The sequence below is a fragment of the Leucoraja erinacea genome, chromosome 26 (genome assembly GCF_028641065.1).
Source record: "Leucoraja erinacea ecotype New England chromosome 26, Leri_hhj_1, whole genome shotgun sequence".
Taxonomy (NCBI): Eukaryota; Metazoa; Chordata; class Chondrichthyes; order Rajiformes; family Rajidae; genus Leucoraja; species Leucoraja erinaceus.
Window position 1 is genome coordinate 8,127,810 of NC_073402.1, and position 13,022 is coordinate 8,140,831.

Here is a 13,022-nt window from a genome sequence, read left to right on the forward strand (position 1 = left end):
ACCCCAGCTCTCTGAGCGGCTGGGCCTGTGACAGGCAGACATTGGCGCTGACTGACAACTCGCCCGCTCCCCCTTCTACTGATGTCTCCGGCTGATCTTCTCCAGCGAGATTCTTCCCGTGTGTCGAGCTGACGTCTGTAAAGGGCAGGACAGCCGTTGAACAATCACCGCTAACAATAATCCACCCCCTCCACACGAAGGAGACACTAATCCAGGACATACTCACAAAATGGGAACCGTACAGGGGGCGCTGCAACGGGTGCGTATTTGTCCTTCATTATTGAGGAGTGTTTAAACCGCACATATAATTGTCTCCTGTAGATTCCAGATACTGTGATATAGCAGATGATGCTGGAGATACTCAGCGGGTCAGGCAGCATCCGCGGAGGGAAGCTTGAAGTCGAACACCCCTCATCTGAACTGTGAAAGTGTCAGATCAAGTTTTATATTGTCAAAAGTTTGGCGGAGAGATGTTCTGATGAAAGGTCTTCAACTGGAAACGTCAACTCTGTTCCTTTCTCCACTTATGCTGCCAGGCCTGCTGAGTGTTTCAAGCAGTCTCTGTTTTTCTTTCAGTCTTCCAGTGTCCGCATTTATAGTAAGATACAGTGCCCATATTTGAGGGGCAGGAACATCGCACAGCGCGGCACAGGAACAAACCTTTCGGACTACAATGTCCGTGCTGAACTTGGGGCTTACGGGGAATTGGCACAGAACAGAAAGCCAGTGCAGATCAGGCAGGATCACGATCAATGGGCGTATGGGCTAGAAGGGCCGAGTGGCCTACTGCCGCTCCTATTTTCTTGTGTTTTTGTGACTATGCTCTAAAGATGGAAATAAGTAGGTTGGATCGAAAGGTTTTTTTTGTATCTTCATCCATCGTTCATCTTATTTGGGTGGTGTTGGATTCCCTCTGTGGCTTCCTATGTCCGTTCCACAGCGCCAGAGGCCCAGGTTTGATCCTGACTCTTGGTGCTGACCGTACGGAGTTTGTATGTTCTCCCCGTGACCCGGTGGATTTTCCCCGGGCGCTCCAGTTTCTCCCCGCACTCGAAAGGCATTGAGGTTTGTAGGTTAATTGTAGGTTTCGATAAAGACAGTAAATTTTGCCCATTCATTCAATCTATCTCTATCCCAGAATCACAATGCTCTCATTGAACATTCAGTGAAACAGGCCCTTCGGCCCACTGAGTTCATGCTGACCATTTACATTAATCCTGTACCAATCCCATTAATATATCTCCACACAGTGCCATCAAATCTCTTTCAGATTCCACCACTCGCTTGGACTCTCTGACCGAATTAACCCGCCAACATTGAACACTGTTGGTGTAGCTGTAAGATCATAGTGCAGAAACAGGCCTTTCAAGTCACCTTGATCATGCCGTCCAGATCAATGACCAGGTGTCGTGTCTACCAGGTTCAAGAACAGCATCTTCCAACATGACGGCAAGGTGGCGCAGCGGCATAGTTGCTGCCTTACAGCGCCAGAGGCACAGGTTTGATCCTGACTACGGGCGCTGTCTGTATAGAGTTTGCACGTTCTCCCCGTGACCACGTGGGTTTTCCCCGGGTGCTCCGGTTTCCTCCCACATTCCAAAGACGTACAGGTGCGTAGGCTACGTTGGCTCCGGTAAAAATGGTCAATTGTCCCTTGTGTGTCGGATTATGCTGGTGCACGGGGGTGGGTCGCTGGTCGCTGTGGACCAAAGAGCTTGTTTCCGCGCTGTATCTCTAAACTGAACTAAACAAGAATAGGGAGGTTTAGATCCAGATATACGTTCTGATGGTGAGGACACAATGGAAAGCTGTGCACAGTTTTGATCATCTTATCTAACAACACCGCACAACACTAACCTCAGCTATGAACTGTGGACTCTTGGGTTGCATTAAGGACTTCAGGGATTTTTTGCAATAGTATTGGGGTTCATTTATTGAATTTGTGTTTTGTATTATCTATGTGTTTCAGAAGGAACTGCAGGTGCTGGAAAATCGAAGGTAGACAAAAATGCTGGAGAAACTCAGCGGGTGAGGCAGCATTTATGGAGCGAAGGAAATAGGCAACGTTTTGGCCCGAAACGTTGCCTATTTCCTTCGCTCCATAGATGCTGCCTCACCCGCTGAGTTTCTCCACCATTTTTGTCTATTATCTATGTGTATTGCTTTTGCAAGCCTATTTAATTTAATTTAATTTAAGAATTTAATTGTTCTGCTCTCGGTACATATGACACTCTTGACACTTGACTTCATAAATCATAAGATATGGGGGCAGCGTGAGGGTGTTGGGCCCCATTGAGTCTTGAACTTGGCTCCGCATACTAATCCCAGATACAATCTCCTCAGGGCCTGTGTCTCACTTAACCGGCTTTTTCCGCGACTGTCGGCACCCGTCATGGGTCGCCGAAAATTTACAACGTGTTGAAAGTCCAGCGGCGACCAGAAAGACGCCACGACTCTTTGGGCAACTGAGGAGACCATAGAGGCGACTCCCTGGCGACATGTCACCGGGCGAGGCCTGTGCGGTTGCGAGTAGTCGCCCAAAGAGCCGTACCTTGTTCTGGTCACCGCTGGATTTTCAACATGTTGAACATTTTCGGAGACCTGCTGCGACTATGACGGGTGCCGGCAAGTCGGCGAAAAAAAATTGCGTAAGTGGGACAGGCCCGTAAATCCAAAGCACCTCTATGCCTTGTAATAATAAATAATAATCTTATTTATATAGCACATTTTTAGTCAACTTGCATTGACCCCAAAGTGCTTCACATAATTACATTACATTTTACACACAGGCAAAGGTGGGTGAAGTGTCTTGCCCCAAGGACACAACGACAGTATACACTCCAAGCGGGATTCGAACCGGCTACCTTCCGGTCGCCAGCTGAACACTTAGCCTATTGCGCCATCTGTCGTCCCACGCCTTGTTAAATGGTCGGCTTCCAACACACTCTCGAGCAGTGCATTCTAGACTCAGGCAGTCCATTCCATACTTGCCACTGCCCACCCCTCCTGGCCAAGTCCAGCTCAAGTGGCCACCTGCCCCCTTGTTCCCACCGGCCTCTCTCCTCCACCTTACCTGGTGCCTCTGCCTTCGTGTCCTTGCTCTCGCTGTCCCCATCAGTAGCTGATTTCTTCTCTTCTTTCTGCAGGGAAACAGAACCAAGAGAGCGCGTCAACCTGCCTCCGAGGAGTTAGGTGCCGACGGTAGCGATGGAGAAGGGGTTCAGCCCGCGGACACGCCCGCCAGCGACGGAGAAGAGGACGGAGCCGGCCACCAGCCGACGGGGAACCAATCCTCTGGCAGGCTCCCGCCATTGCCAATGCCTACCGCTGACCGCAGAGCCGGTGACGGGCACCTGCCCCCGCCAAACAGCCTCACATCCATCGGTCGACAGGTCTTTCCAACCTGGCGTCACCGTCAGATGGGCCGTCGCTCCTGGCATCCGGCTTTATCGGACAGCAGCCGGCAATACAGCAGCGACAGCGTCGGGTCGGTTAGCCAGGCCGGTGAGAGTAGCACCGACCAACTGTCTGACTCAAGCAGTCGGCAACAGAGCAGCTACAGCATCGGGCAGGTCAGCCAGGCCGGTGAGAGTAGCATCGAGCAACTGTCTGACTCAAGCAGCTGGCAACTCAAGAGCAACAGCATCGGGCCGGCTAGCCAGGCTGGTGAGAGTAGCACCAAGCGACTATCTGACTCAAGTAGCTGGCAACAGAGCAGCTACAGCATCGGGCCGGCTAGCCAGGCCGGTGATAGTAGCACCAAGCGACCGTCTGCCTCAAGCAGCCGGCACCACGGCAGCGACAGCATCGGGCAGGTCGCCCAGGCCAGTGTGAATAGCACCAAACAACAATCTGCCTCAAGCAGTCGGCAACTCAAGAGCACCAGTATCGGGCAGGTCACCCAGGCCAGTGTGAATAACACCAAGCAACCGTCTGCCTCAAGCAGCCGGCACCACGGCAGCTACAGCATTGGGCAGGTCGCCCAGGCCAGTGTGAGTAGCACCAAGCAACCGTCTGCCTCAAGCAGTCGGCAACTCAAGAGCACCAGTATCGGGCAGGTCACCCAGGCCAGTGTGAATAGCACCAAACAACAATCTGCCTCAAGCAGTCGGCAACTCAAGAGCACCAGTATCGGGCAGGTCACCCAGGCCAGTGTGAATAACACCAAGCAACCGTCTGCCTCAAGCAGCCGGCACCACGGCAGCAACAGCATTGGGCAGGTCGCCCAGGCCAGTGTGAGTAGCATCAAGCAACTATTTGCCTCAAGCAGCCGGCAAAAGAGCAGCAGTATCGGGCAGGTCACCCAGGCCAGTGTGAATAGCACCAAGCAACTATCTGCCTCAAGCAGCCGGCAACAGAGCAGCAGTGAGCTCCAAGACCAACCCAATGAATCCATCAGTCAGAGCAAAGGCAACACTGGTAGTGTCCAGATCACATCTTCACCAATGGACCACAAGGAGGTGACTGACCATCAACAAGTAGCCCCAGTGGCGCTCAGTCACCAGGACAGCACCAGTGTTCCACGGATACACCTGTGGGTGGATACGCCGGTCGGCCCAGAGCCACACACCCGTGGTAATGTCCACCAAGTGGATACCACCACTGGCGAGGGTAAGAGGGTGGACACAGAAGCCCCTCCACCCCTGGCTCCTCTGACAATCAGCTTCCAGGGGGAGAGCAGCTCGAGCTATGAGCAGGTACCACTGGCAAGCTATGGGAGCATTAGCGATTGGCAGGCTCCGTCACTAACCAGCCAATACCACCAGACCGCTCGTAGCCATCGCCAAGTCCCACCAAATACCAATCACAACTGGGTCAGGGTCGCCAGCCATTTGTCTCCACCAACCAGCCTGCATCAGTTGAGCAGCGACAGTGGCCACCACCTGTCTCCACCAATCAGCCTGCACCAGGAGGTCAGCGAAAAAGGCCGCTACCGGTCTCCACCAATCAGCCTGCATCAGTTGAGCAGCGACAGCGGTCACCACCTGTCTCCACCAATCAGCCTGCACCAGGAGGTCAGCGAAAAAGGCCGCTACCGGTCTCCACCAATCAGCCGGCACCAAGTGAGCAGCGACCATGACCATCAACGGTCTCCACCAATCAGCAGTCAACGAGAGTCCAATGAAGATGACTCGCATCTGTCTCCACCAATCAGCAGTCAACGAAAGACCAATGATGATTGGTTGCGATCTCCACCAATCAGCAGCCAACGAGAGTCCAGTGATGACTCGCATCTGTCTCCACCAATCAGCCTGCACCAGGTGAGCAGCCACAGAGACCGCCGCCTGTCTCCACCAATCAGCAGCCAACGAGAGACCAATGATGATGACTCGCATCTGTCTCCACCAATCAGCCTGCACCAGGTGAGCAGCCACAGAGACCGCCACCTGTCTACACCAATCAGCAGCCAACGAGTGACCAATGATGATGACTCGCATCTGTCTCCACCAATCAGCCTGCACCAGGTGAGCAGCCACAGAGACCGCCACTGGTCTACACCAATCAGCAGCCAACGAGTGACCAATGATGATGACTCGCATCTGTCTCCACCAATCAGCCTGCACCAGGTGAGCAGCCATAGAGACCGCCACTGGTCTACACCAATCAGCAGCCAACGAGTGACCAATGATGATGACTCGCATCTGTCTCCACCAATCAGCCTGCACCAGGTGAGCAGCCATAGAGACCGCCACTGGTCTACACCAATCAGCAGCCAAGGAGAGACCAATGATAATGATTGGTCACGATCTCCACCAATCAGCCTCCAACGAAAGACCAATGATGATGATGATGATGATGATGATAAACAGCTAACTCCACCAATTGGTCGTGAGCAGAGCAATGAGAAACAACAGCGATTGGCTGCAGCAACAGGTCTCGACCGGGACAAAAATGGAGAAGACCAGTTTATGGTTTCATTAAGGAGGAGCAGCAACACTGGTTGGCACGTGGATACACATCTCATCCAGCCCACCCCCGACCGAGAGGGCATACCCATCAGAATCGAGTACCACAGGAAGTCGTACACCACCAGAGCATCAATCAGTGCCGGCACGATCCATCCAACATATGACAGGACAGCAATACCAGCCAGTGTCTGGATGCACCGAGCTATCAACCAATCGGGGGCCAGAACCACACACCCATCATGACAGCTATCAACACACACCCAGTGTATCAACCCACCGTGTATACAAAGTTACATCAATCATTGCAGTTGAGGATAAAAGAAAATGGCCAAATCTCTCTCTGTCTCATTATTATGAGTTTAGTAAGCCCCTGTCCCACTTTCACGACGACCTCTGATTGGCGACCTCTGCCGAGTTTGCCCTTGACTCATACTCGCAGCATGGTCGATACGAGGTCGTAGGAGGTCTTTGTAACTCTTCCTCATGCTCGTGAGTGGTCTCCGCGAACTCGTGGCCTCAAGTAGGTCGCGGCGTTTTTTTCCAGCCTGATAAAAAAACGTCCACGAGTGAAGAAATTGATACTTTTTGCTCGTAGGGAGGTCGTGATGGTAGTCGGAGGGTGGTAACTGGCCCGAGAAAAAAAAAATGCAAATATGACCATTTTATCATGTGATCATTTCCACTCATCGCTAGTCGTAGTTTGCCTTAGGTTGAGGTGGGTCGTAGGAGGTCGTAGACATAGTCATAGGAGGCCGTAGAATAGTCGTAGGAGGTCTTTTACTCTGGCGAGTCAACATGACCGTGACATTTTTTTTCAACTTGTCTAGAGTCTTCTAAACTCGTGGATTAGGTCATCCAAGTGGGACAGGCCCTTTACCTGGGCATCAGCTAGTGGTTTGAGAGATGGATGGATGGTTCACTATATCATATTAACATGTCACTGTGAAATTCTTTCTTTTGCATACCATACACAAAGTATGCACAGAGTCGCCACATATAGAGCGCTGACACAGTTACGGTGTTCACTGTAGTCCCAATGGTCCCTCTCTGTCCTCCATGAGTGGTTTTGCAGATAGTGAAGGCGGTTGCGGACGATTGCAGCAGGATCGGGATCGATTGGCCAGGTGGGCGGAGGAATGGTTGATGGCATTTAATACAGATAAGTGTGAGGTGTTGAATTTTGGGACATTGAACAAGTACAGGACCTACACAGTAAACGGTAGGCCTCTGGGTAGTGTTGTAGAGCAGGTGGATGTAGGAGTACAGGTGCATGGATCCTTGAAGGTCATGCCAGGTAGATAAGGTGGTCAAAAAGGCTTTTGGCACTTTGGCCTTCATCAGTCAGAATATTGAGTATAGAAGATGGGAGGTCATGTTACAGTTGTATAAGACGTTGGTGAGACCGCATTTATAATATTGGGTTCAGTTCTGGGCACGGTGTTATAGGAATAATGTTGTCAAACTTGAAAGGGTTCAGAAAAGATTTACGAGGATGTTGCTAGGACTAGAGGGTATGAGCTATAGGGAGAGGTTGCATAGGCTGGGTCTCTATTCCATGAAGTGCAGGAGGGTGAGGGGAGATCTTATAGAGGTGTACAAAATCATGAGAGGAATAGATCGGGTAGATGCACCGAGTCTTTTGCCTAGAGTAGGGGAATTGAGGACCAGAGGACATATGTTCAAGGTGAAAGGGGAAAAGATTTAATAGGAATCCGAGGGGTAACCTTTTCACACAAAGGGTGGTGGGTGTAGGGACCAAGCTTTCCAGAGGGGCTAGTTGAGCCTGGGACTATCCCACCGTTTAAGAAACAGTTAGACAGGTACATGGATAGGACAGGTTTGGAGGGATATGGACCAAGCGCAGGCAAGTGGGACTAGTGCAGCTGGGCATTCTTGGCCAGTGTGTGGGCGAGTTGGGCCGAAGGGCCTGTTTCTACACTGTATCACTCTATCACTCCAAGGCAGTCGGCTCTTTGTATGCTAATCACAGATGTGGATCTGTAATCATGCATTACAATCACTGCACTCGTATAAATCTCGATTCCTACAGGTGCATTTCTTACTTTAACCAGGTTCTCCTTCATCTCCTCCCAGATCTGTCGGTTCCCTTTATCATGTATCTGTATCCAGTGGATGGCTCGGTGGTAATCACGTATTGCCTTTCCACTGATTGGATAGCACCCAACAAAAGCTTTTCACTGTACCTCGGCACACGTGACAGTAAACTAAACATAGACATTTCCTCAGTAATTTCCCCCACAATTACTTTGCTGGATTCCTGGAGGAGTCTGCTGTTGTTGCACTGATTCCCCCCAAGGGTTTCCATCATCATCGCACTGAATCATTAATCTATGTTGGGCGCAACTGTGGCCAGATACCCACGTTTGATCCTGTTCTTGGGTGCTGTCTGTGTGGAGTTTGCAACGAGTCTCCCTGTGCCCACAAGGGTTTCCTCCGGGTGCCGCTGTTTCCTCCCACATCCCAAAGATGTGATGGTTTGGAGCTTAATTGGCTTCTGTAGATTGTCCCTGACGTACAGGGAGTGGATGAGAAAGTGAGACAACTGGTGTGAACGGGTTTTAGTGTGGATTTGATGGGCTGAAGGGCCTGTTTCCTTGCTGTATATTTCAATCAATCAATCTTTCACAGTTGCTGTAACACTTCTTGGGAATTGCACCAGGGTTATACTATACCCATGATGGACTAACTTGTTCACCTGATATTTACTCTGTTATTTTCACTCGCACTCCTCGTAGCCTCTTAGGGCGTCACGGTGGTGCAGTGGTAGAGTTGCTGCTTTACAGCGCCAGAGACCTGGGTTCGATTCTGACTACGGGTGCTGTTGGTACAGAGTTTATATGTTCTCCCCGTGTCCTGCGTGGGCATTCTCTGAGAGCTCCACATTCCAAACATATACAGCTTTGTTGGCTAATTGGCTCGGTAAAATCGTAACTTGTCCCTGGTGCATGTAGGATAGTGCTAGTGAGCGGGGTGATCGCTGGCCGGCGCAGACTCAATGGGCCGAAGGGCCTGTTTCCACGCTGTACCTCTAAACTAAACTAAAGCATCTCTTGTCGATAAATAATAAAGCATAGAAAATAGGTGCAGGAGTAGGCCATTCGGCCCTTCGAGCCATGATTCAATATGATTGTGGATGATCATCTAAGATCTGTAGCCCAATGGCCAATGCTTTGAACCCGCTGATATTTCTCAAAAAATCTGGTCACACACTCTTTGGCGTTTGCACACATTTCTCATGCCTGTGGAGATTTGCTCTGGCATTTGAATGGCCCACGGCGTCTAGTATGGGATAGTATGAGGCAGCTGCCCACCGAGGCAGCAGGATAGCTGGTCGATCACACTGCACCATCTGCTCCCAGTGCACCCACCTCACTGCGGCTGCAAGAGGCTCGAGCTTCAGTCCAGTACCTGCTTCACGCTGCATTCAAGCATGCTACAGTATTATAGCTGCAGTAAAATTGCAATTTTTGGTTTATTTTTACTATCGCTTTGTGTTCTTGATGGCTGTGATCGCTGGCTAAGTCGGGCAATGTGACTGGATTGATTCTCTCAGCTGCGTTGTGAGTGGAGAGAGGCTCCAGCAATCTCATCATCGCAGTCCTGTCGCTGTTCAGGTCCTCTCCCTGATAGGCAAACCCCAGCTTACACACACAAGCTTCATCTGCACCTCCACACTCGTCCAATATTAACTGCTAAGATGTGTTCCCTTCATTATGTTTCAGTTTATTTTCTGTTCCTCTTCCTATCTGCTCTCTCCACCTTACAGCCCAATCCTCCAACGGTACTTTATTCTCACATGTACATAATACAGTGAAGCTGTTTGCTTACTGTTCAGTGACAATCCTCCCATAGATCAGGCACAATCATACTAAATATAAGAGTGTAAGATGGTGGATCACACTGAGAACGTACACAAGAGTCGTTACGTTTCACGTGCGATATCGTACCATTCAAGTCAGATTTATTTTAAAACTTGGCTGTAAGGGCCTTTTGACCTGGTGGTGGTACTGGGTTGGAGTTGTTGGGGTTGGTCAGGCCAGACGATGTTTCGATGTTCTCCTTCGCAGCTCGTACGCTCCGTGCTGCTGCATGCCTCGTCCCTTCCGCGCACTCGGCCACAGGGAGCAGCGCCTGATCTAATGGACCTCCAGGCTGCTGCAGGGCCTCCAGCGGCCCATACAGCCGACGACCCACTCTGATGCCTCTTCCACATCGGCCCGAGTCCCTCGCCTCTGTTGGCCATCGATCTGCCTCCGTGTCCCGTGGCGACTGCCGCAGCCGACCCAGAGCGTGTCTGTGGGCGCGGGAGGCGAGTTCCCCGCCCTCCTCACCAGCATCGACCGCCCACCGTCGCCATCTTGAAGTAGTCAGGAGCCAATGTAGGAAAACAAAGCATTCCTTTGAGAGTTTACCAGCAGACATGTTTTCCAACCTTTCCCACTGCCTGTTGCAGGTCAACAGTGTTGCAGCAGCAGCTTCACATGCACCAGGTGCAATAAGATATAAGTACCTTCCACAGCAAATGAGTAAAAGTAAATGAATGTGGGATATGCATACATCATCTGAGGATAGAATATTACAGAATGATCTGTACCTTATCTGGACCATCAGATCTCCTGGTCCTCTGCATAATCCGTTCCAGACGCTGTGTAGAAAGGAGCAAAGGAAATCACGTTAAGTTACTGAAGAAGATGAATATGTTTTCCCATTCCATCTGCCTTACTAACCAAAATGTCAGCCAAACATTCCATTCACATCGAGTCATGGAGTCTTGCAGTGTGGAAACAGACCCTTCAGCCCAACTGGCTCACACTGGCCAATATGTCCCATCTACACTAGTCCCACCTACCTGCATTTGGCCCATATCCCTCTAAACCTGTCCTATCCATGTAACTATCTAAATGTTTCTTAAAGGTTGTGATAGTCCCAGCTTCAACTACCTCCTCTGGCAGCTCATTCCATATACACACCACCCTTTGTGTGAAAAAGTTACCCCTTAGATACTTATTACATCTTCTCCCTATCACCTTAGACCTATGACCTCTGGTCCTCAATTGCCCAACTCTGGGCAAGGGGCTTGGGAAGGATTCAGCTCCATCAATGCTTTCAATTAAATCCCATTCCGTTTGCTCCGGTCTAATCCACTCTATCCGCAGAAACAAATTCCTAAACTATCCAATCCTCAGTTTTCAATGGTAGGGTCTGAAGAAGGGTCCCGACCTGAAACGTTGCCGGTCTACCCCTTCACAGATGCTGCCTGACCTGCCGAGTTCCTCCGGCACTTTCGCGTTTTGCTGAAGATTCCAGCGCCTGCAGTTCCTGGTGTCCCAGACTGAACCTGTATCTTCCCGTCACGCTCCACGGAGTCAGCAAGAAGCATTCGCCTGATGCCCACACCCCCGTGAGGAGTGTCTGAATCTTTCTTGCCAAGCCCGTTGTCCTTTGCCATGGGAACACGCGCTGGAGCTGTTTGCGTGGCCGTGGCCTCACGGAGACGATTACCTTCTTTCTCTCCGAGCGTTCCTGATCCTCCTTCTGGAAGTGCTTCTCCCGCTCCAGCCGCTCCTTCTGGAAGTCTCTCGGCCTCCTCCCGTGCCCGCGTCTCCGCCTCTTCCCTCTGTGGGAAGAATCAAACGTGTCCACTTGGGTCATTGCCACTGAATCCCTCACCAGTGTAACCTTCCTCACTGAGGCTAGTTCCTGGGATAAGGAGGGTTATACAACATGGAACAGTACAGGTAGACACAAAATGCTGGAGTAACTCAGCGGGAGAGGCAGCATCTCTGGAGAGAAGGAATGACCCGAAACGTCACCCATTCCTTCTCTCCAGAGATGCTGCCACACCAGCTGAGTTACTCCAGCATTTTGTGTCTACCTTCGATTGAAACCAGCATCTGCAGTTCTTTCTTACACATTGGAGCAGCACAGGACAGGAACAGGAACAGGCCCTTCAGCCCACAATGTCCACACCAAACATAATGCCGTTAAACTCATCCCTCTGTCCGCACATTGTGGATATGATCCCTACATATTCACAATGCCTCATAATCTAAAAGCCTCTTAAATGCCACTGGTGTATCTGCCTCCACCACCACCCTTGGCAGCGAGTTCCAGTTGCCCATCACCCTCTGTGTAAAAACATGTGGCCCACACATCTCCTTTAAACTTGATCACCTCACCTTCAAACTACCCTCTATCTCCCCTTTAATATTTCCACCCTGGGGAAAAAAAGTTCTGATTCCCTACCCTATCTGTGCCTCATTCTTTCAAAGCCCAATAGGTTTTATATACTTCTTATCAAGTCTTCTCTCAACCTCCAGCGTTCTAGAGAAAACAATCCACTTCTGTCCAACCTCTCCTTGTAGAGAATACCCACTAATCCAGTTGATATTCTCGTCAAACTCCTCTGCACCCTCTCCACATCCTGTAATGGGGTGACGAAGCAGGGGGAAAGGTTGTGGCGTGAAACATCACCTATTCCCTTTCTCCAGGGATGCTGCCCGACCCGCTGAGTTACTCCAGCATTTCATGTCTATCTTCGGTAGAAACCAGCATCCCTAGTTCCTTCCTACGCACGCAATACTCCACGTAGTTCTATCGCGAGAGGCTGGGTGGGCAGCGTGTGTCTGTACTCCTTGGGCTTTGAAAGAATGACGAGGGCCTTATCCAAATATAATTTAAGGGAGCATTAACAGAGTGGGTTTTGAGATATGTTAACAAGTCACCAACAAGGAGTCTGAGCTGCAAAATAAAGGCTGGTCGATTAAAACTGGGTGTGTAGAAATGTCATTACTCCAAGGATAGTGAGTCTCTGGAATTCCATGTCCCAGAAGGTGCTGAGGGGCAGATTAGTGGATATATTTAAGGTTGGGCCAATAAATCAAGGAATTGTGAGTTATGGGAAGCTTGCGGAGTAGAGAATAGAGGCCAGTGTAGATCAGCCCTGATCACAGAGAGGGCAATGGGCAGGCTTGTGAGATCTATTTTAGTTTAGTTTAGTTCCCCCCAACCTACAGTGTTTCAGAGAAAACAGTCCGTCTGTCTAACCTCTCCTTATAGCGAATACTCTCTAATCCAGGCAGCACTCTCGTA

General features: G+C 50.5%; 2 protein-coding genes across 2 annotated transcripts in view; one reads left to right on the forward strand and one right to left on the reverse strand.

The window, feature by feature from the left end:
- The window catches only part of map7d1a (MAP7 domain containing 1a), a 178,416-nt gene that overhangs the window by 6,052 nt on the left and 159,342 nt on the right, over nt 1-13,022 (reverse strand). Inside the window, 5 exon segments of the mRNA XM_055656091.1 lie at nt 3-135; nt 3,074-3,140; nt 10,525-10,575; nt 11,433-11,495; nt 11,497-11,547. Of these exon segments, the coding sequence (XP_055512066.1) occupies nt 3-135; nt 3,074-3,140; nt 10,525-10,575; nt 11,433-11,495; nt 11,497-11,547 (365 nt within the window).
- On the forward strand, nt 142-7,683 carry LOC129709622 (uncharacterized). Its single transcript, XM_055656090.1, has 2 exons — nt 142-259; nt 3,147-7,683. Exons 1-2 carry the CDS (start codon nt 230-232, stop codon nt 6,150-6,152), a joined length of 3,036 nt encoding a protein of 1,011 aa, XP_055512065.1. The 5' UTR covers nt 142-229; the 3' UTR covers nt 6,153-7,683.

Coding starts and splice junctions, on each gene's coding strand:
- LOC129709622 (XM_055656090.1), top strand. CDS start 230: ATGGGAACCGTACAGGGGGCGCTGCAACGG. Junction 260..3,146: donor TACAGGGGGCGCTGCAACGG/GTGCGTATTTGT, acceptor TTCTTTCTGCAG/GGAAACAGAACCAAGAGAGC.